This window comes from Gouania willdenowi, chromosome 9 (genome assembly GCF_900634775.1).
Source record: "Gouania willdenowi chromosome 9, fGouWil2.1, whole genome shotgun sequence".
NCBI lineage: Eukaryota > Metazoa > Chordata > Actinopteri > Blenniiformes > Gobiesocidae > Gouania > Gouania willdenowi.
Genome location: NC_041052.1, coordinates 8,705,642 through 8,731,754, shown reverse-complemented (window position 1 = coordinate 8,731,754; position 26,113 = coordinate 8,705,642). Strand labels below are relative to the sequence as shown.

Here is a 26,113-nt window from a genome sequence, read left to right as displayed (position 1 = left end):
TAAGTTGTTGTTTTGGAAAACTTAGAAATATAAGTTTGATGAGAAACAACTAATCATTCAGGCTTAAAGCCAAGGGCCCCAAGGATCAAAAGAAAGTGCAAAATATAATAAACAAATATAAAAGACAACAATCATTGGAAAATAAATAAATAACACTATAGTTTATAGTAGTTGTAGTTTTATAAGAAAAATATTGAATTATAAAATGATACATTATTTGTAATATCACATAAATCTTTTTTTCTCCAAAAATAGGAGAAAAAAGTAGTTTCTGGTAATAGCACCAAAAGTAACAGATTAGCACCACCTACTGTAGAGATTAATGTAACTCTCCCACATAAACTACGACCCTTCAAATTAAAAGCACAGGTGTTTTTATTACTTTTTTTTCCCCCACAAAAATGTCCATAAACGTCTGAAGTATAGACCACCTGGTTATGATCCATGTCAACTATTTGTACACGAGTGATTTTACTTCATATGTTAAAAATGTAAATCCCTGTTTTAATAAAAATTTAAAAAAAAAAAAAAAAGGTTAAAAGTGACCAAAAATGGTGGAAAACGTGGTAAAATGGGATTTTTAAAACCACCAAAATTCGTTAAACGTTGCAAATTTGAGTGGCCAAAATTGGACAGAAAAAATGGTAAAAAAAATAAAATAAATAATAGTTTAAAGTGTCAATATTGGAACAATTAGTTTAAACTGGCAAATAATGGGCATGACAATTCGTGAATGTGGTTAAATTGGCAAAAATAAGCATGATGCATATATGATGAAAAGAGATTAAAAGTGACAATAATGGGTCAACACACGTGACATTAGGAGGGAAAAGTGGCAGAAAGGGTTTAAAAATGTCTTGAAAGTAGAATAATTAGGCTGAAAAGGCATTGGAATTTGATGGAGAAGAATGCGACGAGAAAAAGTGATGAAAATAGTAAAAATTGACTAAAATTGTTCAGAAAATATTTAAGTTTCTTGACTGTATTTGGCAAAACCCTCTCCCTGTATCTCACAACCCCAAGGTTGAGAACACCAGCTCTAAAGCAGCACCAAGACAAGCACCAGAGGAAAACATGACTATAGCGGCACATTCCATGAGCTAATAAATCCTTTATAGTTTGGAGAATAAATTAAGATATAGATTATATATATGTAAATTAAATGAAGCAATACGTGTATGTAGTTAAACATCCAGAAATCCTCTGACTCGTTTTGATGTTCACAAACCATAAATATCCATAACTGTGATGGCTCGCTGTGATCGTCCAAAAAAACCTGACAGATTTACAGGGCAACATGAAATCTCTTTTTTCAAAGAAAGAATTTTATTGAACGAGCAGCACAAAATTTACAGAATACTTAAAACGTATAAAATGTAGTTGTACCAAAGAAAACGTTAAGGTTCCTTAATCTAACTTAAAATCATTTATGTGCAAAAAAAATACCCCAAAAAACAAGTGTTAATGACCTTTGTTGCTCCAATGGGTACACATGTTCTGACCTTATTTCAAAGTGACTAACCTTCAGTTTTTTTCAGTAACAATCTTAAATCAGAACTATTGCAACATTAAATGAAATGCATGTTAGTTATTCTGACAGCTTACCTTTTTCAAAGGGTAAAAATAAAGTAGCCTAACACACATGGTGGAGGAAAACAATGTTAACACACAAAATCTGTGTTTGAAGCACTTTTAAGGCAAAAGAAGAAGAAAAAAAAATATGCCTTTTTTCGTATGTAAATGAAGATTTGTGGTTTTTGATATGAAACATTCGCTCTGGTTCTCCAACTCTCTACCGAAGAGAACGATCTATGACTGTGTGCCGACGTTTCTGCTTGTGCTTTTCACTGTAAATTACATTAATGCCTTTAATGTATGCGTTTGTGCACTGAAACTGATTGCATTCTGTACTTGATAGCTTTCAAACATAATACCAGTACACGCACGCACGCACGCACGCACGCACGCACGCACGCACGCACGCACACACGCACACACGCACACACACACACACACACACACACACACACACACACACACACACACACACACACACACACACACACACACACACACACACACACACACACACACACACACACACACACACACACAGGAAAAGCGCATCAGGTGTTCATGGCAACATTGTAGTCAACAATACTGCTGGCAATAAAAGTTGTTAATCTAGGCACAGAGTTGTCTCCCCTTTCTCAATACGCAACCCCCCCAAACACTGGAAAAGGCGGGAAAATCATTGAAGTCGTCTCAGAATTCAGCTGCTGCTTCTTTCCTTTGATGCCGAAGCATTTCCGTAACACTCACTATATCCTCTTCAGGTACCTGCGAAAAACAAAAGCCATCATTTTAAAACAGTAGTCACGCGTCCATGACTACTAAAAGTGCATCATCATCATCTACTTTTTCACATGTTTTAGTGACGTTCCGATATCAGTTGATCAAGCCTTTTTTAAATATTCCACACAACAAAATAGGCAACAAAGTATGTATGATTCAAGCTGCAATATCAGTATTGGACACAATGAAGTTATATGGGGACACCTCTATAATTACTTTGCTCAATTCAGGATTATCTAATATCCATCAGTGATGTGCTTTAACGATAAAAAAAAAAAAAAAAAAAAAAATATATATATATATATATATATATATATATATACTACAAAATAAGTGCTACAACATTTTACAGTTTTACAAAGTTATTTTCATCTAACAAAATTACAAATAATTACTATATTGTCACTGAAGTATGTGAGTTTTTGAAAACTAAAGGAAGGTGTAAACCTTAGTAGATTGCCATGCCGGGGAAAATAAGAATTCCACCCCCCACCATATTTTTCCCTTTATTACTATTACTGTTTTAAAACATGTGAATGCACATTTTGATATTTCTATGATTTTTGAAGAAAAATAGTTACATATTTTACCCATTTTGTTGAAATTCTGTTGGGATGGAGGGGGCGAAAGAAAAAGTTTGAGAACCACTGTATTAGTGTTGGCTTGATCTGAGCATACTGTATTTGTAAGGTGTGATGTTTAGGTAGACATGGTGTCATTAAAGCCCATTGATGTAACACAGCAAAAAGTGTTAAAGACTCATCACCATCCAAAGCAACATTTATAAAAAACAAATATATAATGTTGTCTGTATAGCATTGACCACCAGTCATACTAGTTCTCTAGCTAGCCTGTAACAACACAATGACCATTTGGATCATCAGTGTATGTTCTACAGAAATGCTCTTTAGTGTTAAACCCATTTAAACATCAACTGTATGCATCTCTTCCATCAGTTCTACTGAATGTAAATAGTCTTTTCTTCTTCTGCTAGGACAGGATTAAAGGCCTGGTTTATTCATCGTATGTGTTGGACTCACCAGAACGTGATCAAAGCTGAAGGTGCTGATGTAATAGGCTGAGATGTCGCTGTCGGCCAGAGGCTGAGATATCTGAGCCACGATGCCACACTCATCTGAAGGAGCAAATCATGACACGTGATTTTAAATGCCATCAATTCAATGCATGTAAGTCTTAAAACTGTAAACTGCACTGAAACATTGTTAGTTTCCCTCAAGGATGGAGCTTAAGGAACTTTAAACCAGGGATTCTCACCTGGTGGGTCGTGGACCTGTACTGGGTGGGTCGCAGACAGCTAGTCAAAAACCAATAAATACTTAATGTCTCATGTTGGACTTGTCTTTTATTTTGAAAGAAACTTTTCTTTTGACAGGCATGCTGTGAAATGCATGTTACATAGGAAAATATATAGATTTATGTTTTTAAAGAATGATTATATACGAATGTTTTTGAAAAACTAAATTTGGTTGGTTGAATTCTAAAAAAAAAAATGACCGTGGAAAAATGTGGGCCCCAGCCCCAGGGGTGGACTGGGACTACAATTCATCGCCGGCATTTTCTATCCAGACCAGCCCACGACATTATCAGTGACACCACGTAGAAGCCGTTATTAAGTCAGTGATACTCAACATGTGGCTCTTTATGTTTTCATTTTATCTATTATTACTATTATTAAAGTTCTTTTTGACACTTTTATCCAATTTTTGTCCTTTCCTTAATTTCTTTGGACACTTTTCATCCAAATAAGCTAACTTTTACCCAACAAATACCACTTGTTTAATTTTTCCCAACATTTTGTCTCTTTTTGTTCCACATTTTTGCACTTGCTCACTATTGTTTGCCACATTTTGCCCATTTAAGCTACCTTTAGCCATTATATACCACCTGGTTCCTCTTTCTTTGCCCATTTTTGGCCACTCTTGACTGCTTTTGGCTCATTTTAGTGACTTTACACTTTTTTTTGACACGTTTTTGCCACTTTTGGACCATTGTTGGCCACCCGTTTCCATGTCTGCCTCCATAAGCTCATCATTTTTTTTTTTTTTTTTTTTTTTTTTTAAATGTAGCGGACTGTACCGGCCCACTTCAGGTTGATGCCCGGTGGGCCAGGTGGCCAGTCCATCCCTGGGCCCCAGTTGAGAACCCTTGCTTTAAACAACATTAAATAGTATTTGTGTCTTCATTTTTGATAACAGGGAAAAAAAGATTGCCAGAATAAAAGAATTAGTCTCACCAAAACCTAGTGGTTGTCCTCCAATACGAACCATTCTCCACAGTTCCCCAGAAGAACTGGTAAAGAGAAGATCAGCAGGAAACCTGTCGGAAAATGATTAGCTATATTTCTGTTTTTTCTGTCCGTCAATGGAATGAAGAGATGTTTCAGATTAAGATGGAACAGATGACGTCATCTTGTTAAACAGAACAAAACAAGTGCATCAAAAACTCGAGATAACACCTCAGACATTGTGTCCCAGAGTTATCGTTGACCTATCTTAGTGTTTTGTCGTCATTGTTATTCAGTGACATCAGATAATCTGTATCCATACCGTCTTTGTGCTTCAGTGTCCATCACCAGTGAGATGTAACCATCGATGAGAGAAAAGGAGAAAAACTTGATGCAGTCCAAGCTTTCACTAGAAGATGACTGGCCCTCATCTTTATGACTGCACAGGAAGAGACACATTTAAAACAGGAAGTCATGTTTGTTTTACCATTTGGAAGTCATTCAACAGCTACAATGAATGCATGTTAATGCCACCCAGTGGTTCATATTGGTACTGTGTCAGTAGGACTCACCTGCTGGAATAGAAGAGCACATCTATGAGGGTGGTGGCAATAGCGGGTAGTGTGTCTGGATCCAGGGACATGACGCAGAAGTGGTTGAGAGGGATCAGCACTGGGTGGACAGTGGGATGGATGTCTGGAGGAGAACAAACACTTCATCATCCAAGATTAAGCCTGAGGTCAGAAATCAGTCAGTTCATGTTTCTGAAGAGAATAGGAGTGAAACAGTGTTCAAATTGACAGGAAATGTTAAGTCGTAGTCTAAAATTGTCATCAGGATTTTTCCAGTTATGTCTAGTTTTAGTCAACAAAATGACATTGAGTCTTTAGTCAAGTGGTTCTCACACGTGTTTAGCTCAAGTACCCCTGTTTTCTTATTTCTGATTCCAAGTACCCCCTTTGTTCAGCGACAACATTTTACTCAGAATACTACGAGAAAACAACTAGAGCATAATGATGGAATGAATACATGATAGCACACATTTTAAAGACAATAACCTACTAAGTGGATTTAAACAGTATTTAGTGCCTCCTGAATAGATTTATTTCTGCACTTTTTAATCATTTCCTGTCATGTCCCCCCTGGTAGGTTACCAAGTCTGACCCTCCAATCAAGATCATTTCAATCATTATTATGTTTATTGTTTTTAACCAAAAATACACATTTTAAAAGCCCATAATTTTAATGGTTTTATTTGTTCATTTTCAACTCCCTCTCTCAAGTACCCCCGGCCTGTAGTGCCATCTTGTACCTGCATTAGAGAAAAACTGCTTTATTCCAGCAAGTGGATTTTGTCTTCTTCAATAGTCGATCAGTAGATGCTTTACATATGAAAGAACTCATAGGGATACATCAAAGTAGTTACTAGATGCCTCTGAGGAAGATTGACAGTTGGCAGTCAAAACATGAGAGGAGACTAAAGAAATAAAACCTTAACATATTAAAAACTGCTTTAGTCGACTAAATCCGTTACAAATACAGCCAACTAAAATGTACAGGATAAGATAAGAGTTCCATATGTAGGGTGGTATTCTGATTTGTATATACACACAGAACACACGATCACATGGGTTTTGACTTGATTTTGTCATGTGGCAAAATTAAAGTTTCGTTTATATTTGTTGATGAAATTTTTTCAATATAATTTGATATAGTTTTAGTTCACATGTATTAAAAAAAAGGTAAACTCTGGTTAAGTGTAGTTATTTGTCACTTAAAAATAATGTAGTCGAGAAAAACTTCGACAAAAATCTTTAGACAAAAAATAAAAACACTGGAATGAAGTAATTTCATTTCTTAGGCGAACTTGTCTAAAATAGTGGTTTTAAAGATAATTCCTAGTAAATACAATACACAAGTTTACTTACAATTATTACTTTGTGAATCCTTTAATAATAACGTAAAGCTGCAATAACTTTAAGAGCACTGACAAGTGCAGGGATAGTATCTTGAGCATGACAGCAGATGGTTTGTGGGATACATTAGGCAACAAGTGAACATATACTGTATATAGATCAATTTCAACTAAAATTAAACTAAAAGACTAAAATGTGACTTAATCCAGTGACTAAAATGAAATTAAAGATACGTACCAAAACTAACGCTGCTCATTAGGTAACATTTCCCCGTATTCACATTCAGCTGTTAACAGTCACAATGGAACAGTTATGTCATTACATTCCTTTTCTTCTCAAAACAAACGTGAACAGTTGGTTACAGATTAAATGCGTTGACAGAGAACGTGGATGTACGCTATAGCTCGGCCCGACCCCACTGAACAGAATGTCCTGTGCTTTACAATGAAAGATTAATAACTTCCTGTAAAGGCCACAGAACAGAAGATTTTTTATTTAAACAGCAGAAAGTGCTCAGCTCTCAATGGTCATAAGAAATACAAAACAGGCACATTTTCGTCTAAAAACATTGACAACTCTACAAATATAAATAAACACTGGTTCAAAACACTCCCTTCATAAAGAAAAACTTTCATTTTTTTTCTGGGTTTTTTAAAATACAGATTTGCCAACTGTAGAAAACAGTGATTGTTTAAAAGAATAAACTGTACCCATGTGGCAAGCATTCAAAGCAGACACAAAAGTTGTATATTTATAAGATTGTTAGATTGCACAGAGCCATGCACAGCTTGTGTGAAGAAATACACTTGGAAAATGTGACTCAAACGCACAAATACGTGCACATAATTCCGTTGAAAATCTCACGCTATGCGTCACGGTTCAAGTAGTAATCACGTTATCTTGTGATTGAAAATAAATGCAGAGCTTCGTCTGAAGTGTGTCTTTAACAAGTGGTTCAGATTATTATGACTGCATTCAAATCTGAAAAGGCTCTGGTATAAAGACAGGTTTAGCTAATGGTGTATTAGCTGAACTGGTGATCATTTTACCTAGTGACATATCATGGCAGAAGTATGCACCGCCAATCACACGGCTGAGCAGAAGTTCCTGCAAAACGTGAGGGCGATTTGCCAGTTGCCGGTAATTAAAGGTTTCATACTGTATATAATGTTTTGGGACCATATCACACATTACCATGGGATATTTCTCCGTTAAACGTGTGGCGCAGTGTGGCTAACTTCGCTAGAGCCATAACATCACGTGATTTCAGCATAATCATCATTGGAAGAGTATAAAACGTAGTTCCGTCTATTGATTAGGAATGTAAAAATAAATGGATAAATAAAAATAAAAGAATGGCGATATAAAATTCAAAGGTTCAAAAAATGAAATCATGTAAAAAAGTTTTGTAAGGATATTTGACCCTGCATTACTGAAAGAGGCAGATAATGAATGGAAAGTCCGAAGTATAAAGGCCCTACTAAGACAAAAGCTTTGAAAACTTTTATGTTACAGAAATGAGAAATAATAATAAAAAACAGCTAGATTGGTACATGTTTTTTCATTATTTATTTGTGAAGCAAAACATTCCCGCACACTGTTTTCTTATGCAGTCAAATTGTTTTTCATCAACAAATATTTGTTGCTCTTCATTGGTAATTTTTCTAATTTTTTGTATCAGACAGATATCGATATCGGACCGATATCGATATCGGACCGATATTAGCCTGAAAACAATTATCAAATTCAAATTTCCAGATTTTCTGATTTTTTTATTTACTTTTTTTTCCAATTCATTTTTTATTTATTTTTTTCAATTGTAGAATACTGTAGATATTATGTTGAAGGTTAAAAATTATGTAACCAATTGGTTAATCGTAAATGGGTCAGTTTTTCCTCATACCTACTATTGCTCTCTATTTGAGTAACATCACGTGATCAAGCCTTTTCTAACATTCCACACTACAAAATAAGTAATTATTATTATTTTTTTTTATTAAAGAGAAGGAATAAATAAAAAAATAAAAAAATAAAATCAAAAAGTTTGTATGATTCATGCTGATATGGGTTCTATATCGGCATTGGCCGATAAGCAAGGATGCAATATCGGTATTAATGAAAAAGTTGTATCGGGACATCCCTACCTACTATTAACCCTTTTCAGCATGTTTGGTATGATTTTGGCAAGTTTAATAGTCAGTAAAGTCATCTGAATAAAAATCAGAAATGTGACACAGAAACAGGTGAATTCTTGGACTTTTACCTTCTTTGCCATTTTTCTGAAGGCCATTGGAAACCTCCTGACTGTGCACAGGAACAGACTCTCCTCCCTCTTCCTTGAAGATGTTAAACTCCTCCTCCAGAGTGCTGATGACCACAGACAGGTCTTTCTCTTTCACCTACACCATGCAGATCAGAAACACCTTTACACACAGGCTCATGATGTTCTCATTAGATCCATTTCCCATCAACACTTTGTTTTGTGGCGTGCGCCAGGGTTGGGGTCAATTACATTATTCATTTTCAATTATGTCCTCAATTATCCATGTTCAATTACAACTCAATTACGAATACAGTGATCAGCACTTTTTCCCAATTACAATTAAAATAGCAAAAACCAAAAAAAAAAAAAATTACAATTATGTTCTTAATTACAATTAATCATAATTAACCCTAACCCTAATAAAAGTTAACCTTCCTCTTGTGTTAGCATCTCTTATGAAAACATGTCAGTTTGACCCATGTCTTAAATCAACTGTAAAATTCATTTAAAAATATTATCTATCATCTAATTTCTTTCCTATCTATTGATTGCCTTGTTAGGCTTCCCAATCAATGAAAATATAGGTTTTAATATTTTTGATGTGGGCATTTTTTCTGTCAGTATTCCATTTGATTTAATTATTATAATTTTTTTTAAATGGTAAAATGTGGGAAAGCTTGAAATGAAACCTAATTTGATGATTGTTAACTACATATGTGTAGAAGTGCAACATGCAACAAATCAACTGTAAAATACACTAAAACATTATCTATCATCTTTTTTGTTACCTAAACATGTAGCAGCTCAGCATATCAATGCTAAACATGTAGCAGCTAGCATATCAACGCGGAACATGTAGCAGCTAGCATATCAATGCTAAACATGTAGCAGCTAGCATATCAATGCTAAACATGTAGCAGCCAGCATATCAACGCTGAACATGTAGCAGCCAGCATATCAACGCTGACCATGTAGCAGCTAGCACATCAATACTAAACATGTAGCAGCTAGCATATCAATGCTAAATATGTAGCAGCTAGCATATCAATGCTAAACATGTAACAGCTAGCATATCAATACTAAACATGTAGCAGCTAGCATATCAATACTAAACATGTAGCAACTAGCATATTAATGCTAAACATGTAGCAGCTAGCATATCAATACTTAACATGTAGCAGCTAGCATATCAATGCTAAACATGTAGCAGCTAGCATATCAATACTAAACATGTAGCAGCTAGCATATCAATGCTAAACATGTAGCAGCTAGCATATCAATGCTAAACACGTAGCATCTATTGGTTACCTTGCTGGGCTTCCTAATCAATAGCCTTTTTTTATGTATACCCCTCGATTACATTTTCATTTTATTTTTTAAATGGTAAAATGTGGGAAAGCTTGACATGAAACATATTTTAATAATTGTTAACTACATATGTGTATAAGTGCTACATGGTTCCCCAGTTTTGCATTAAATAAAAATTGACATTTTTTATAGAATTATCATGGCAATTACAATTACAAAGTAAATTATATTAACTCATATTATGATTTAATTATGATTACAACAGCAACAGATTTTTTAAACAACAATTACAATTATAATTACATCTTGATTGTAATTAATTATCAATTAATAATAAGTGATCCCAACCCTGGCGTCCACACTCACTTACAGTAGGGAAACACACGAGCTCAGCAACAACCACGTCAACCATTAATACACTTGCTGACGCAAACATCTGTCAATGTGTTTCCAGCCCAATGCCCATGTCATAAATCAAGCATATTGCCTTCAGCTGTGTTGGGATTTACATGGAAAACTTAATGAGTCAACAAAAGCAAACACCAAGCCTTTTCTCTTTCTGCATGTTTACGAGGTGAAAGGCTTCACTGAGGGATTTTACTAAAGGTGTACACGTGTTTTTAGAATCACAAGCACTCATCGTGGAGCATATGGAACTCACCAGGATGAAGTCAGTCTGATAGGTGGAGAGCATGAAGACCGAGACGTGCTGCTCGGCCAGAGGGGCGATGACCGACTTGGCGATCTTGGTGACACCGACAGCCTGGGAGCTGCAGGAGGTGTTGCCATTGGAGACGACGTTGAGGGGCAGCCAGATGGAGCTCTCCACCTGTAGGTGCTCCGAGGGCTGCAACTCTAAGGGAGGAGAAGGAAACAAACATAGAATATGCATAGAATTGATAACAAATCAATCCACATTTTTGTGCACATTTCTGAAGAAAAAACAAAAACAAAAAACATGACAATAATAACCAGGCAAGACCTGTATTCACAAGGCAAATACGTATTTGGCAATTGAAAAAAAAATAGCAAAAATGACAACCTGTATCTGGATTTGTTGACAAGTTTGTTCTTTTTACTAATTAAATTGAAGTTAATAATGCAGGAAAAACAAAGGACTGACGTTGACCTTAAATATGACCTTGAGCGAAGGGCAAGGTCACACATTGAAAGGAAATGTTGTTCAATGGTACCTGTCTGAGCACTGTATCTCAATTTGTGGGCAAGTTATAGGGAAAAAAGTATTTATTTGTCTTTTTTCATGAACTTTGACACATACCAATCTTTTTACTGGTAGGTCGTACAGCTTCAGTCCACAGAAATAAAATACTACACTTGAGATAAGCTTTTCATAAATGTAAGCATAGAACTTGTACGATAAATATTCGTAGAGATATGGAAAAGTTTGGTTTTCGACACTTGACGAGACCTTGACATTTTGGCTCCAAAAAAGGTCGACTGCACATCCTTGACATTGTCCCTATGAGATGACATGTGTCATTAGTGCTGCATTAATGGCCTAGGAGGAGTTCCATGACAAAGGAGTTGCGAACGAAAAATAATAAATCCTAAGAGAACAATGTATTTGGCCATTTGATTAAAAAAAAAAAACATTATATAATATGTTATGGTTTCATTTATTTAGACAACTGCTCTTTACAAAATCCATTTTAACCACCTGACATGTTTCAACTGACGACTGCCAGTTTTCGTCAGAGCTTTGATGTTTCCTTTGAAGCTTCCTTCAAAGATATTATATATGTAAAGCTAGAAATAAACAGATGCATTTACAAATCCACAGATAAGTCACTCTGGGCTATAATTTGATTCCTCTGATGTCAGGTCTCCAATTTGCCTGGCCCAATACTAATACACTTTTTTTACTCAACAACATCCATCTTTTATTTGGAGATACGCTCATGGCTGAAGAAGGTACCGATCGTTTATCTTGTCATCCAATCAGAGCATGCCTGGGGGCGGGCTCTGTTGCCCGTCGTAAACGGAGTTTCACTATATTCTAGTGAGTTTCTATAAGCCTCTACAAATGTCTGCATATCAGTTGATTTACAGCTTTTTTTACTGCTAGCACGCTATGCTAACTGTCTGGTTTTTACTTGCTAAAGTAAAGCTAACAGAGTCTTAACGTGATGGTATCTATGAATACTTCATGTTATGCAATATATTATTTTCAAGTAAGAATTCATGCTTTTATTTTAAAAAATTTTCTCACTAGATGGCAGTGCCGACTAGCTAAAAAAATTATTGGATAGAGTCAGTTCTTTAATTTGAAATGAAAAAAGTAACAACTTCTACTTCGGAAAATACAATCGTGGGCGATTTAATTGAGGGAAAACCAAAATCTATAAAACTCTGTATTTATTTCAACAAAAAAAATATTTGCATTGGTCGAAGCTACTTGGACTAAATATATTTTAATATATCAGCTAAAGATATGTGTGAAGGGTTAAATTAACATTTTATACCCTGAAATGTTCCAAACTGTAAAAGCACAAAGACGCACAACAGCTTTTATATATTTAATTGAGTCCTCATCCAACCTTGCTATATATAGCACATGTGAAATGTATACTAAGCTAATGGCACTTATAATTTCCAGGGTGTGATTTCAAACCAGTGCAAGCTGTCAGTGGGATGTCACTTACCGGGGGAGTTAAAGTTCCCGTAGGGTGACTCAAGGCCATGATAAACAAATGTGTTATAATGAGAATAAAACTCACAATTCATTAACAGGAGGAAAAGTTTCTCAGCGCAACAAAAACAAAAGGAATTCTTTTTTTAGGAAACCCTCTTTGGGGACGTGAGCGTTTGAGTTTAGTTTCATTATCAACGAGAAGAATAAAACTACTAACAAATGAGATCTGCATTCTGTAACTTCTCACGTTTCCTTCAAAGGATTCCCTATTCTGGATGATTTAATTTGTCCCAGTGAGACCCTTAGGGTTTTGCTGCACAAACACACCTATAATTAGTTCAAAGAAGTAGATTTAGGGTAACAGAAGTAGCAGAAGCTACGTACTGATGGTGAAATCAAACCCTAGAAGAAACACAAATAGCACGCCTGCACAAAAGTTGGAATTACTTAGCAAGGAATGCACAGATATTTAACAGTGTAAATGTATTCTTGTTAAGTTTATGTTATTTTATTTATTGTTTTTGCACATGGTTACTTACACTACTCCTCATAATGCTTTTGATACATTGGCGTGAGAAAAATGGTTTTTCTTATTGCATGTTTGTAGGAAAGTTCATCAACACATTCAATTATAAAAAAAACTGGTAATCGACAACATTTACTACCATAAGCATGTTATTGGGATGGTTTGGTAGTGAATGGGAAAGTTTCCACCCACCAAATGAAAATGTGGAAGTGTGAGGGAATTGTGTGAGAAATGATTGTGTGTACGTAAATGATGGACATTTTTTTTTTTTTTTCATAAAATAAGCACATTGTGTGTGGTGGTGGTTGTTGTTGCCAAAAGGCCTGAGTGGTAAATAATGATTTAGATGCCACCTTTAAATCCTTCCTCGTCAAGGACAACCGTATAGTTTTCGGGCGTCTCCGTCAGGCTGAAAAACTTACATCTAAGAAAAGAGAGAAAAAGCAAAAGAGCAAAGTCATATTGTTGGATATGAAAGGACGGACATCGGAGGTGGAGATGCAGTAAAAACCCCAAAGACATATTTCCCCATTAAAATGGTGGTTGAATATGTAGCAAGTGTTTGGTAAAAAAAGAACAGATAGAATTGGCAATTTCAAACATTGTGTAAAATCTTTGAACGTTCTATTTTTTTTTTATACTTCTGATGCATATAGAAACACAATTATTTACTAAATTTACCTTTCCCAATCCTAAATATGCAAACAGGAATAGCTAATAAATGGTCATAAAACAAAAATGAAAACTATGAAATTTAAAAAAACAAACTTAAGAGAATTTGATGGAACTAAATCAAAGCTCCTTCATTCTGACTGACGGGCTGGACCACATTTCATAGTCTGGACTAGAATGCAAACTCTGTCAAACAATACCCCTATCTTATTACTGCTAGGTTTACAGCAGCAGTTACAGCAGAATTGACAGGGTCATTTTACAAATCAGTAAAATGATCCCTGATTTGATTCCAGCCATCTGTTAGGAGATCATGAAAGTTCACAATGTGTTTTACGTTGCATTAAACACTCAGGATTGAAAATTTGGAGAGGCTGAGTAGCAGAACCAGTAAAATAAGGTTAATGAATGACAAATCCAAAACAGAAAAACAAATAACGCTGGCAGCAAGAACTAATTTTTCATTTCAGAAAACAAAAATGTATTATTTCTAGGGATATTCGATATTAGCTTTTGGCCAATTTCCAATATTGTCCGATACTAAACTTCCGATATCGATATATACATAGACCCGATAGCGATTTTTCAATATCGGTTAAAAACCAATAACAATGTCATCCAATTTTACATTTTTGGACAAATATGGGCCAATAATATCACCCATTTCTAATTATTCCACTTTGGTCTTAGTGAGTACAGTATTTGTCTATAGTAGGTTGTTTGGAATGCTGAAAAGAAGCACCAAAAAGTCAATATATTGTTTTAAAAAGCAATCATAATCTGACAGATTATATTGAGTTTATATGGAAAATGTGTTAAATGATAAAATCTTGTTAAAATCTGAATTTCTTAACTTATATTACATTACACAAAAACTGATTTATGTGTACTGAACAAGATTTGTATCTGTCCACTCGAATATTAACTCCCACAGCCCATGTCCAACATAGCCAATATTTTTAGATCCTTCCAGCCTGAACTCCCTGAAACTATTAGCTTTCAAAGTAATTCAAAGTTTGAACATAAAGAAAAAGGAAGGAAGCCGCTATATCGGCGGAATGGCAGATATCTGATATTTTATTTTAAGGCTGATACAGATAATGGGCCGATAAGATCGTACATCGGTAGTTGTTGGGGGAATCTCACCTGCAAAAATGCATCAAATTTCTAACAAAATCCCAACATAGTTAATTCTAACAAATCTAAACATGACTCCGTCCTCGAGCTGGGCGATTTTGCCGGAAAAAAAATAAATCTTCGATTTAAAAATGTTTTTTGTTAGTTTCGATTCTTTTTTTTTTTAAATGCACTTAAAAATGACTGCAGACATCAGATATATTGTCAAAAGTGCATCTTTATTGCTGTGATTGTCCTCAAGAGTTAAAATGCATAAAACAATCCCAAAATAAAAAGTAAATGAGCCTCTGTCATTCAGCAATTTCAAGCTATAACCCAGGTTTAAGCAAAAGTGCAACAGCTACGTCATAGTAGCTTAAATTTTCTGATTAAGAAATCAGATAGCTACATATTCTTCCCTTAGCATCTCAGCATAGTGCAAATAAAACAAAAATTGAACATGCCTCTCGCGTACATATAGCCTACTCAAAGGGTAAACAAATGTAAACAAAGAGGAGGCTGGCTCACATCGGAACGCAAAAAAGACTGAAAAACTGTGGTGGGAAAAACAAATAAAAATTAATATAAATAAAAAAATATATATATATATAGATATATATTTTTTTTTTTTTTAAACTCAAATTTACAAAATAAAAATTGTTTATAACTACAAATTCGAAAAATCGATTAAATCAATTTTTTTGCCCAGCCCTACTCCATCCCCTCCATTCCTGTCATCTGGATCTCTATCTAAAATAAACATTAAAAAAAAAAATGCTACTGAGGCGTTTTTGGGAGATTGCACACTCGCGGTTTAATGAATTAAAGGAGCCAATAAAGTTCAACAGAGCGTGAAGAAAGTGGTAATCCTTTGAAGGACTTGTTTGCTCGATGCAGGAAAAAAACACGACCACACTTTCTAATTTCTGAACCTATGAAACAAAAATGGCTTACATCACCTAATAAAACATGATACCCATTTCCTCTTTCCCCCATCAGTCAGCTTAAAGCTATTAATAGGAATATTAAATGTAGAAGCCTGTGATGTACTGGCATTCACCGACTCAGCAAAAGATAATCCCTGGCACCGAACGGGACAGTCACGTGACTGGAAGACAAAGGGAGATGGCAACACAACAGTAATTCACAGACCGAGTCCTGCTGGTTCATTGTGTTAAGTGAACTACACACAGAAGGATTTCCTGAATCTGAAGAGATGTTTATCTGTTCCAGACCCTACACATGAAGATAGAATATCAGGCATAGAACATTTGTAAACTCCAAAAATCTCAACACATGCACACCAAATACGCAAGGATTGAAACGAGATGTCACAAGCAGGCAGACACTGTGCTCCAGCTGAATGTGCGCAACGCCCAATTCATGTTCTCACACTGTACGAACCGAAACTCTGAGACGATCTGACTGCTCAAACTGTACGTCCATACACGACAGGTCTGAGCCTGGTTTCCGGAAATGCAATGTACAAATTAGAAGAAGAAAAACTCTGAAGAGTCCCCATTAAAACAGAAGAAGAAGAACCCGGAAGTGGATAGACACTCGCAAATCTCAGCAAAAAGAGCTTTAAAAAAGAAAAGACAGCGATGCAATGGATCAGTAATTGGCTGGACAAACGTGGGCAGTAAGGTCCGTCGATTTTACAGCGGTCCTACGGTGTTCTTACATGCGCAGTGTGAGAGTTTGAGGTAAGCCGGTCCTTGTGCCGCTTCAACAGTGCGACACCCTCACGAGGAGCGACCAGAACATGTTTGATTTTCTTACAACCACATGATTGCTGATCGGGAGCTGGTCATGAGGTGTTATCGCTTCCCGTGATCCCATGTATACTACACGATGCATAACATGCGATTTAGCCAAGACCCGGGCAGATCCCAAAAATAGACGCACGAGCCAAAAATTGGCTCAAAATGGGCCAAAAAACGCAGTGTATGGCCGCCTTTAGTCACAACGTGATCTAATAGTGCAGTTCCAGCAACTACAGGACACAGGATTATCCTACTTGAAATTGACTTTGAACGCCACCTGAAGTTGTAGCCCCTATTTGATAAAGTCGGGGGGAAAAAAAACATCAAATCTTATAGCAGTCAGCCATGTTTGAGATATTTTGACTGAACTTGGAGATCAGAATTGGAAATTGGGCATGTCGAGTTCCGAACTCCTTTGAATGCAGTATTAAGTGTTTCTCAGTTAGCTCGCTTCTTGATTGGCTATCTTCCATTCCATGTCACAAATCACGGGGTCATGAGGAGTTTTGGTCGTAAATATCGAACAAGTAATATTTACGAATGTTGTCCCTGACCCACTTCTAAGCCGATTATCGGGACAACTCTCAACACTCTTAACTCACCTCAGACCACAGAATAATCTTAAAAAGGGGGGAGAAATCAAGACAAAAACAGCCTGATAATCTTTATGTGTATCCTTGTAGTTCAAACTGTTCCATTGTAGAGAAGGTGTCTTGTTGCGGACACTGTACACTGTTAAGTAAGAGAAACCTCCACACCATGGTGATTGTTAAAAACGAAGAGAAAATGCTTGACGTTTGCAGATTGGTTAATAAACTACTGGTTTATCAAACACCAAGACTCTTCATCACCATTCCGTTACAGACAATTGTGCAGTCAGGACATATAAGTTATAAAACTGTTGCAATTAAATGCATAAAAAAATATCTAAATTAGTTTGTAAATGCCCTGGCCAGGCTTGTGCAAGTATTAGAAAGTTAGCCCACATCATACACAGGAATCTTTTGTTGAATCAGGAACCAAGATTGCATTCAAAGAGAAAGACACAGATAGAGCATCAAGTGAAACAAAGAGGAAAAAAACAACAGCGGGAGATGAGCCGAGTAGATGAAAAACAAACATGTTAGAGTTTGGACTTTGATCCGCCTGCACAAAACAACAGGCGGCACTAGTAGTTAGGTAACAAGGAGCTGGCTGAGCGAGGAGCGAGACATCTCAAACTGATGCTCCAGCTGAGAAAACATGATAAGAGTGGACGAAACTAATGCTGGAGCCACTGCAATCTAATGATGAAAAGATGAATGAGGTGTTGCAATTTTCTGGCCGATCAGCAATTTTTTTTAAAAGCCTGATCTGCCGAATCTGATTTTTGCTGATCCTGTTTTTTTTTTTGTTTTTTTTTTTAATATTCAAATCTTAAGTTATTGTAAAACATTGAACAATATCCACAAAACAATACAAACATGTTTTAACTGCACATGAGGTAGTTATCTCAAATATAAATTAAAAGTTTAGAACATAGCTGTCTTAAAATAGTGATAATTTAGTATTTTGGTCTTTCATTTTTCACATTTTAAAAACTAAACTTGTCCATCACGTTACACTGCAGATCTGTTTTCATCTCTTTGCCAAAAATAAAGTCCACAGCATTATTATACGCAATGGATAGATGCGTCCCAAATCTTTCCTGTGCGGCGGTGCGGTCTGATCCGCACATCAAAAGCGTTGACCGTGCGAGCGCGCTCCCAATTTTTTGTCATATTGGCAGATTCGCTTGAGTTGAAAATATTGAAGTCCTGCGACTGTTTTCACATGACGAAAGCAAATCAGAGTCTTTGTTGACGATGACGTCAGGCCGTCAACACGGACACCGGTGTGTTCAACCATGAAGTAGAAGCTGTGTGACCACCTGGAGCTGTATAACAGCCTTTTTAACCGGTACCGTACCAGGAAGGATTTGGTGTGGAGGAGAATCAGTGAGGAGGTGGTAGTAGCAGGTAAAAGTTTTCTCTGTAGATTTCATCTTTGAAAGTCAGCACTGAGTTAGGATAGCATTAACCGTTACTCAAACCGGCTTTTTTCACTGGTGGTTTATGTTTGTGAGAGGAGAAAAGGAGCGCAGCTCCTCGCTTCAGCAGGCAGTGAAACTCACTGAGTTGGATGTGTCGCTGGTGGGCGGTGCTTCGCTTCAAACACACATGAAGCGAATGGGGACATTTTTTGATCCTGCCAAATGTTTCGTGCGGCAGATGCGTCCAGTGCCGCAGATGCGTCCAGTGCTGCAGAAGACGCATTCGGTGTGAACGCAGCATAACAGCACTCCACTGGCTGTTTGCTCCATTAGCTTCAGCATTAGCTTGATTTCTAGCTTTAAATGCTCCACACTCAGCGATGTGGTGGTGTCTTAAAGTGAATGAGGCAGTATTTTGTTTGCAGCTCCACCGGGACTTATTTCCGCGTTACAAGAAATTGCAATCCTTTGCTCTCTTTTTTTTTTGTGTACTACTGCCGAAATGCGGACATGCTAAGCTAACTGTGCCTCCGTGACTGTTGTTATTGTTATTCTGTGTAGCACGCACATGCACACATGAGCTGGTCGGTGGTTCTGTCAGTCATCTCACAGTAGAAGAGGACAGTGGCTGACTGTATGACGGACTTTAAGACATTAGTGAAAGTAGAAAAATTGGCATAAAAGATCAGTTGCATATGCAAGGATCGACCTATTGCCGATCCCCCAAAATAAGGGAAATCGTCACCGATCGGTGCATCCTTATTATTGATAAAATATACAGTATATATATATTTTGAATTCTCATTTCTGATCGAGTCACAACCTTCTATGGGTTAAAAATGTTGGCAAAGTAGTCTATTGGCTGTGTGTAAACTGGCAGGCCTAGAGCCCTAACTCTGACACATCACTGAAGCAAACAAGTGGAAAACTCCCAACTGGGTTTCTGTCCCAGCCAAGGTATTGTTTGAGCTGTAGCTCTCATTAGTTAGCGCGATCAGGAAAAGAAAAGAGGACTGTTTAGTGCCTGCGAGGCTGAATTCACAATACAAAAGGACCAATCAATAATTTGGTTACCACAAGCATGAAGCTAAAAAGAGAGAGAGAGAAAGCAGGCTAGACAGTAATTTAACATTGAAGCATGAAGGAAACCATCAGGTACAAAACAAAACAATGCAGAGGGACAGGAAATAAACCTATTCACTTCTTTATCCTGTCGTTGGGTCCAAATATCAAGCAGTTACATAACAGTGTCCAAAAATTTCGGGTACATTTCTACGAAACTGTAAGCCTGGAAAATTTGAGAACATTAAAAAATATAAAGTTTTCAATGGAATCATTTACTGGAATGAACCAAAAATTTAGAATAACTTTTAAATAACTGATGCTGATAGTTTCGATGATGCTAAAATATGTTTTTCTTAGGATCGTTGAAATATTACATTTTAATTGTAATATTTTGAATGGATGCTAATATTTATGTTTGAATATGATACTGGTTGGCGACCGTGGCTCAGTGGTAGAGTGGGTCATCCAATAACCAAACGGTTGGGGGTTTGAATACTGCTCTATCCACATCATTGTAGTTGTGTCTTTGGGCAAGGCACTTGACCCACATTGCCTTGTATGAATGGGTTTCAATTGTGCATGAATGTTGGTGGTGGTCAGAGGGGCCGTAGACGTAGGCAGAATGCCCCAGGGCAGCTTTGGTCACAATGTAGCTTACCACCACTGGTATGACTGATGTGAGTGACTGGTGTGAATGAATAATGGTTTCTGTATGCGCTTTGAGTCGCCTTGAAAAAAGACCATATATGTCTAAGCAATTATTATTATTATGACAGTTATTTAAAATACTCAAAATGTCCGGCTAATTCCAATAAATACTTCACATGAAAACATTTTTGTTTGAATATTCCAAAATTTCTGAGCTTAAGTTTCTGTGGAAATTTACCGTAAATTCTACACCTCTTTGCAATCCCAGTAAGAGAATTAGAAAAAAGTGGGCAAGCATACAGATAAAAGCACGGGTTGTGATGTTCAGACAGATTGGAGCATCATAACAGCACATTGCGCACTTTAAATGAGTCAGAACTATATAATATAGATAGTAAAAGTGCCAAATATATGTAACTTCAGGGTCTAGTCCACAAACAAGGCTGATCCTCAGAAAACACCGTCTCCACTCCCTTATTTCATTCAGTTCATGTTCCTGCACCGAGTCATTGTTCTGCCTGCTTTTATCTTGTGTCGTGTTAAGCAGCCTTCCCGGGTGGATGCGATTAGAAAACCAAACTTTTAATAATGCGTGATAAGCTCTGCCACAAAATGGTCACCTTCTTAAGATTCTGCTCAGATCAGCTCTGGGAACGGCTTTGCACAAGGAGCTGTTTTCTAATGAAAAGCAGAGGCCTTAAAAAGGGAGATGGTATTCCCTGCAATCAGCCTGGCTTTTTTTTTAATTTCACTGTTGTTTAGAGTTGTTCAATATTATCCACTTAAAAGTGGAGAAAAACATGCACACAAGCTATAAAAACAAGACAATCTGTCTGTTAGCTGAAGTAACATCTTTTTCCACATAAAAACTGCTTTATTCCTATTGGTGCAGGGTTAACCGCTAGTCAACAGTCGAAGCCTGTAGGGTTAACCTAGCTTAACTTCAATCCCTCACAGCCCTGCATTGTTTTCATTTGTGCATTAAAGCTATGAGTAAACACAGAGGCACAAATAGACCACGGTAAAGGAAGAATGGTGCTTAATGTGACCAACACAAAGTAAATAGTGTCTTAACTTCTGTTTAAATGAGAAAATCCACTTTTTTATCTATTTACTTTTCATAAACTCGGCTTTATCATTGTTTCTTTGATGAGTTTACATGTGATGACACCATAGTTGAAAAGCCAAGTCCTCTTGACTCACCCACGATAGTGAGGCATTCAAGATTTTTGCTGGTTAGTTCAAGAAAAACAGGAAGTTATACTCAACCATGATTAAAAAGACAGCTTGACTAAAACACTATTATATGTTAAAACTGCTAGAGATGATATATATACTTTTAATTGCATACTAATGTACTACTCATTAAGTCTGACGTCAAAAGTAGTCTGTAGTGCATTCACATTAGATAGTATGGAAAGATTAATAACGCAAAAAATACCCAGATGTATTCTATACCGGGTAAGGGTGTGTATTGCCTGGCATCTGGCGATAAGATTCGTATCCCGATACATAGGTCACGATACGATATATCCCAATATTAAAGTATAAGGCGATTATTGCGATTTTTTTTTAATAAATATATGACTTAAGAAACAACTAATCTGTAAGGGATCTGTTCTCCCGTCTGGACTTAAACGCTTTTTTGTGCGCCTGCAGTTAAGCGCTTCTCTCCTATGCATATTATTGCAAAAAAGCGCATATGTGTGAATAAAGGTGGGCTGATGAAAAGGAGGCGGTGTCATTTTTTTGGGCTGTCTAGAAATCACGGAACATGGAGTTTTCCCAACGCTTGTAAATGTCATTGAAATCCCTGAAAGTGATAAAGTTCACTTTTAATTTGAAACACCTTCATTGATAAACAATGCAACAGGTTGATTTGATCAGATAAGTGATCAGATTATTGCAGTGTGACTGAGTCACAGTTAAAATCTCTCTCCTTGATCAGCGCTTCATTAGCATCATTGCCTTCATAATCATCATCGCTGTAAAGCGTGACCGAGTTAGATGCACTGGAGATATGAGGAAATAACCCGGCTGTAGAGCACCCTGCTTTAACACAGAGGGATGTTTGCAGTGAAACAGAACTATTGGCTTTCAAAGTTTTAAATAGAAATTGTTTAAAGCGACCTGAGCCTCATTGAAATATGTGTGGGAACAGTTTGTGGTCCATCCTCATCCACATATGACAGTTTGTTTCACCGTGTAGTGGATCAAACTGTGACTTTATGTTGGACATAGTATGAAAATAGTTGAATCACTGTGACCAATGTGGACAGAATTCTGCATCTGTCAGAGTTTTAATTAATCACGCAGCAGCAGCTGAATGATCACAGCTGCTGCTGCGTGACGCAGGAGTCTGTGTGGCTTCAAATGTAACTAGGTCCATATTTCTAGTGCAATATAATGTTTCACCTTATCGAAGCACTGCACTTACTCCAGAATTAGAAGCACATAAGAAGAAAAGAACTTCCGCACACTGGAGAATTCGTGTAAAGCCTAATTTGAATGGGAACACCCACATTCTAGGCCTGCTCCACCCACAGTGCGTAACTGGGATGAAGGCACGCAGCGAATGCCTTAAAGGTATTGTGGACGATGTTTAAAAAAGAAACGCCCTCTCCACATTTTGAAAAAAGTTGAGTTTGTAGTGTATAGTATAGTGGTGAGCCAAAATATTGATACGATATATTGCGATATTTTTGTTTAGCCGTACATTATCGATACAGGTGGTAGATGGGTCATCTTCTGATCGAGAGGTTGGGGGTTTGATCCCAGCCTATACCTGTCTATGTGTCAAAGTGTCCTTGGGCAAGACACTGAACCCATTGGCGTGTGAATGTGAGTGTGAATGGGCGAATGAGCTGATATTGTAAAGCACTTTGAGACTACTTTAGTGTGTGGATAAAGAACTATATAAATCAACGATGACGAAAACAATATATATATATATATATATATATATATATATATATATATATATATATGCAGTACATGATTCACAGAGATAATGCAGTACATACACAGTACAATGAGACAATAGGTGAGGAGCGGATGTTTACACTGTGGGTGTGTTTGTTAAGAAGAGCCACTGTGCAGTATACACTTTGTTTTACTTTGCTGTCATTCATGTGAAATTGACTGACAATGTTTTGTAATTACTGTGAAATGGATTCAGTACAGTCAGTAAATTCTGAATTTCTTCAGTGACAGATATCGTAAAGTATCTTGGATATATTGATTATTGCAGAATTGCTTTATCGGGATATTGTCGTTTAGCGGTGTCCCGATCCAATGTAGATATCGGTCCGATATCAGCCAGAAAACAAATACCGGATTTTATTGGACTGCATCTAAAATCTCCTATATTAATTATATTAATTCAATTGTAGAATACTGTAGATATTATTTTGAAGGTTAAAATGTATGTAACTAATTGGTTAATAATAAATGGGTCAGTTTTTCTCATACCTACTGTTGTTGACAATTATTCTCTGAGTAACATCACTTGATCAAGACTTTTCTAACATTCCATACAACAAAATAAGTAATAAAAGTATGTATGATTCGTGCTGATATTGTATCGGCCAATACTCAAGGCTGCAATATCAGTATCTTATCGGAAGTGGAAATCTATATTATTGTTATCGTGGGCAAAATATTGTGACAGTATCGTATTGTGAGGTACCTGGCAATACCCATCCCTAGTATAGTATGGACTGAAGTGTGCCATTACAAACACAGCCATGGTATGGACCTCATAGATCAATAAACTGAAAATCACTTGCTTGAAAAAAGTTGAAATTGCCATTCAAAAGTTTGTTTAGTTTCTCTAATTGACATTTATCAGAATGTTTTTGTGCATTGCATTGTGGGACATGGAGTCTCAGTCTTGACGGCTACATAGAAGTTTTTTTACTTCATTCTTAATGTAATTTCTCGTGTTTCTTTGTCAGACAAGGAGGACAGTGATTAGTGTGACGCAATCTTTGATTGTATTTGTTCCCAGTAAATGTGTGCATATATGAAATATAATCATTAAACATTGTTAGGATTTCTATGAACTACAATTCATTTAAAGTCACAAAGACAGAAGTGTGCATTCCTCCTCCAAAATAAAAATCTTGATAGGCAATTTATGCACAAGCAGATTTGATTCTCCCACCCAAAAAAAAAGCTCATTGCACAAAAACACCACCAAAAAAAAAAAAAAAAAAAAAAAAACACATAAGAGTTGCAGCAATCCAGCCATAACTTTGCTCCCTAACTAAATAACAAATAGAAAGCAGATGGAAAATGGTCTAAAACAGTGTGTCAGATGGGCTTCCACATTAAACCGTAAAAGGAATGAACATTATTATTCCACATGGTGAACAATTCTGTATATTTTAAAAGAAGAGCATTAGCTGAATAACTGCCTGGCTTTCAGTCATTTCACTTTGAAGACAGATGTTGGCCTCTGCTCTTGGCCCTGCATATGTGGGACAGCCTGAGGAATAAACAATGACGTAACAATAGAAGGATATCCAGGGATTAACTGAAAACTGGTACTAATGCCAACATGGGGTCTGGACTACGTGCTCATTGGATAGTGGAGCAGTGGGGGGTCAAGGGTCAGTTCAGCACTGAGGGGGAACCTCAGCATTGTTTTATGAGGCAGGATGCTTCATTCCACAGTGGTAATGGTGCATGCGTTTCATAGGATGGAATAGAATAGTTTATGGTTTTAAGCACATGCAAACCCTATTTGAACACGTTTATGAAGGAATAAACAGAAAGTGGAAAACTACTGTAATTATAAGTGCCTTCATTGCATTACATCATTCACTACGGTAGATTGAGGCATGTCGGGGCAAACAACCTCTCGAGGGTTGCATGGTCACCGGTGCGGTGCAGTTCTTACCGTGTCCTGTTCCGGAGGAAGATCAGCTTGATCAGGGGGTGTGTGAAATCCACCAGTCCTTTCTTAGCTATGCTGGTGACCCGCAGTCTGTGGTCTAGAATGTGTAAGTCCATGTTCCTGTCTGTGAGCTACAGCTTTAAGTGTAATCAGCCCGTGTGGAGGCACAGCTGTGTAACAGGAAGCTTAAGGACTAGTGAACATCACCTGCTAGAGTCTGCAGCTGAAAAACATCCAACGCAATAGGGATTCCGACCTCACTCAACTACTGTATATTCAAATACCAGGACAGCCCTGCTGTCGACACGCCCCCTCTCTGAACACAACACGCTGCTGCGTCAAACGTCTCCGCCTGGACTGTGACGTCACACAACTACCGTCTGCACCTTTCAAAATAAATGTTTGTTTTTCTGAACGCACAATTTGATGTGTTCAATTTTCTTCTTCTTCTTCTTCTTCTTCTTCTTCTTCTTCTTCTTCTTCTTCTTCTTCTTCTTCTTCTTCTTCTTCTTCTTCTTCTTCTTCTTCTTCTTCTTCTTCTTCTTCTTCTTCTTCTTCTTCTTCTTCTTCTTCTTCCAAATTAGAAACTATTAAAGACATATAATTATTTTAAAAGTTCAATTCAAAATATGTGTTGTATGAATAAGTAAAATGCATAATTCAGACCAA

General features: G+C 36.8%; 1 protein-coding gene across 1 annotated transcript; it reads right to left on the bottom strand.

Annotated features, from left to right (window-relative positions):
- Positions 1-1,324: 1,324 nt before the first annotated feature.
- On the bottom strand, positions 1,325-25,921 carry castor1 (cytosolic arginine sensor for mTORC1 subunit 1). Its single transcript, XM_028457376.1, has 9 exons — positions 25,448-25,921; positions 13,620-13,690; positions 10,749-10,942; positions 8,780-8,915; positions 5,173-5,296; positions 4,923-5,039; positions 4,610-4,692; positions 3,396-3,490; positions 1,325-2,340 (listed from the first exon to the last, which is right to left on the bottom strand). Exons 1-9 carry the CDS (start codon positions 25,558-25,560, stop codon positions 2,266-2,268), a joined length of 1,008 nt encoding a protein of 335 aa, XP_028313177.1. The 5' UTR covers positions 25,561-25,921; the 3' UTR covers positions 1,325-2,265.
- Between the last annotated feature and the right edge of the window lie 192 nt (positions 25,922-26,113).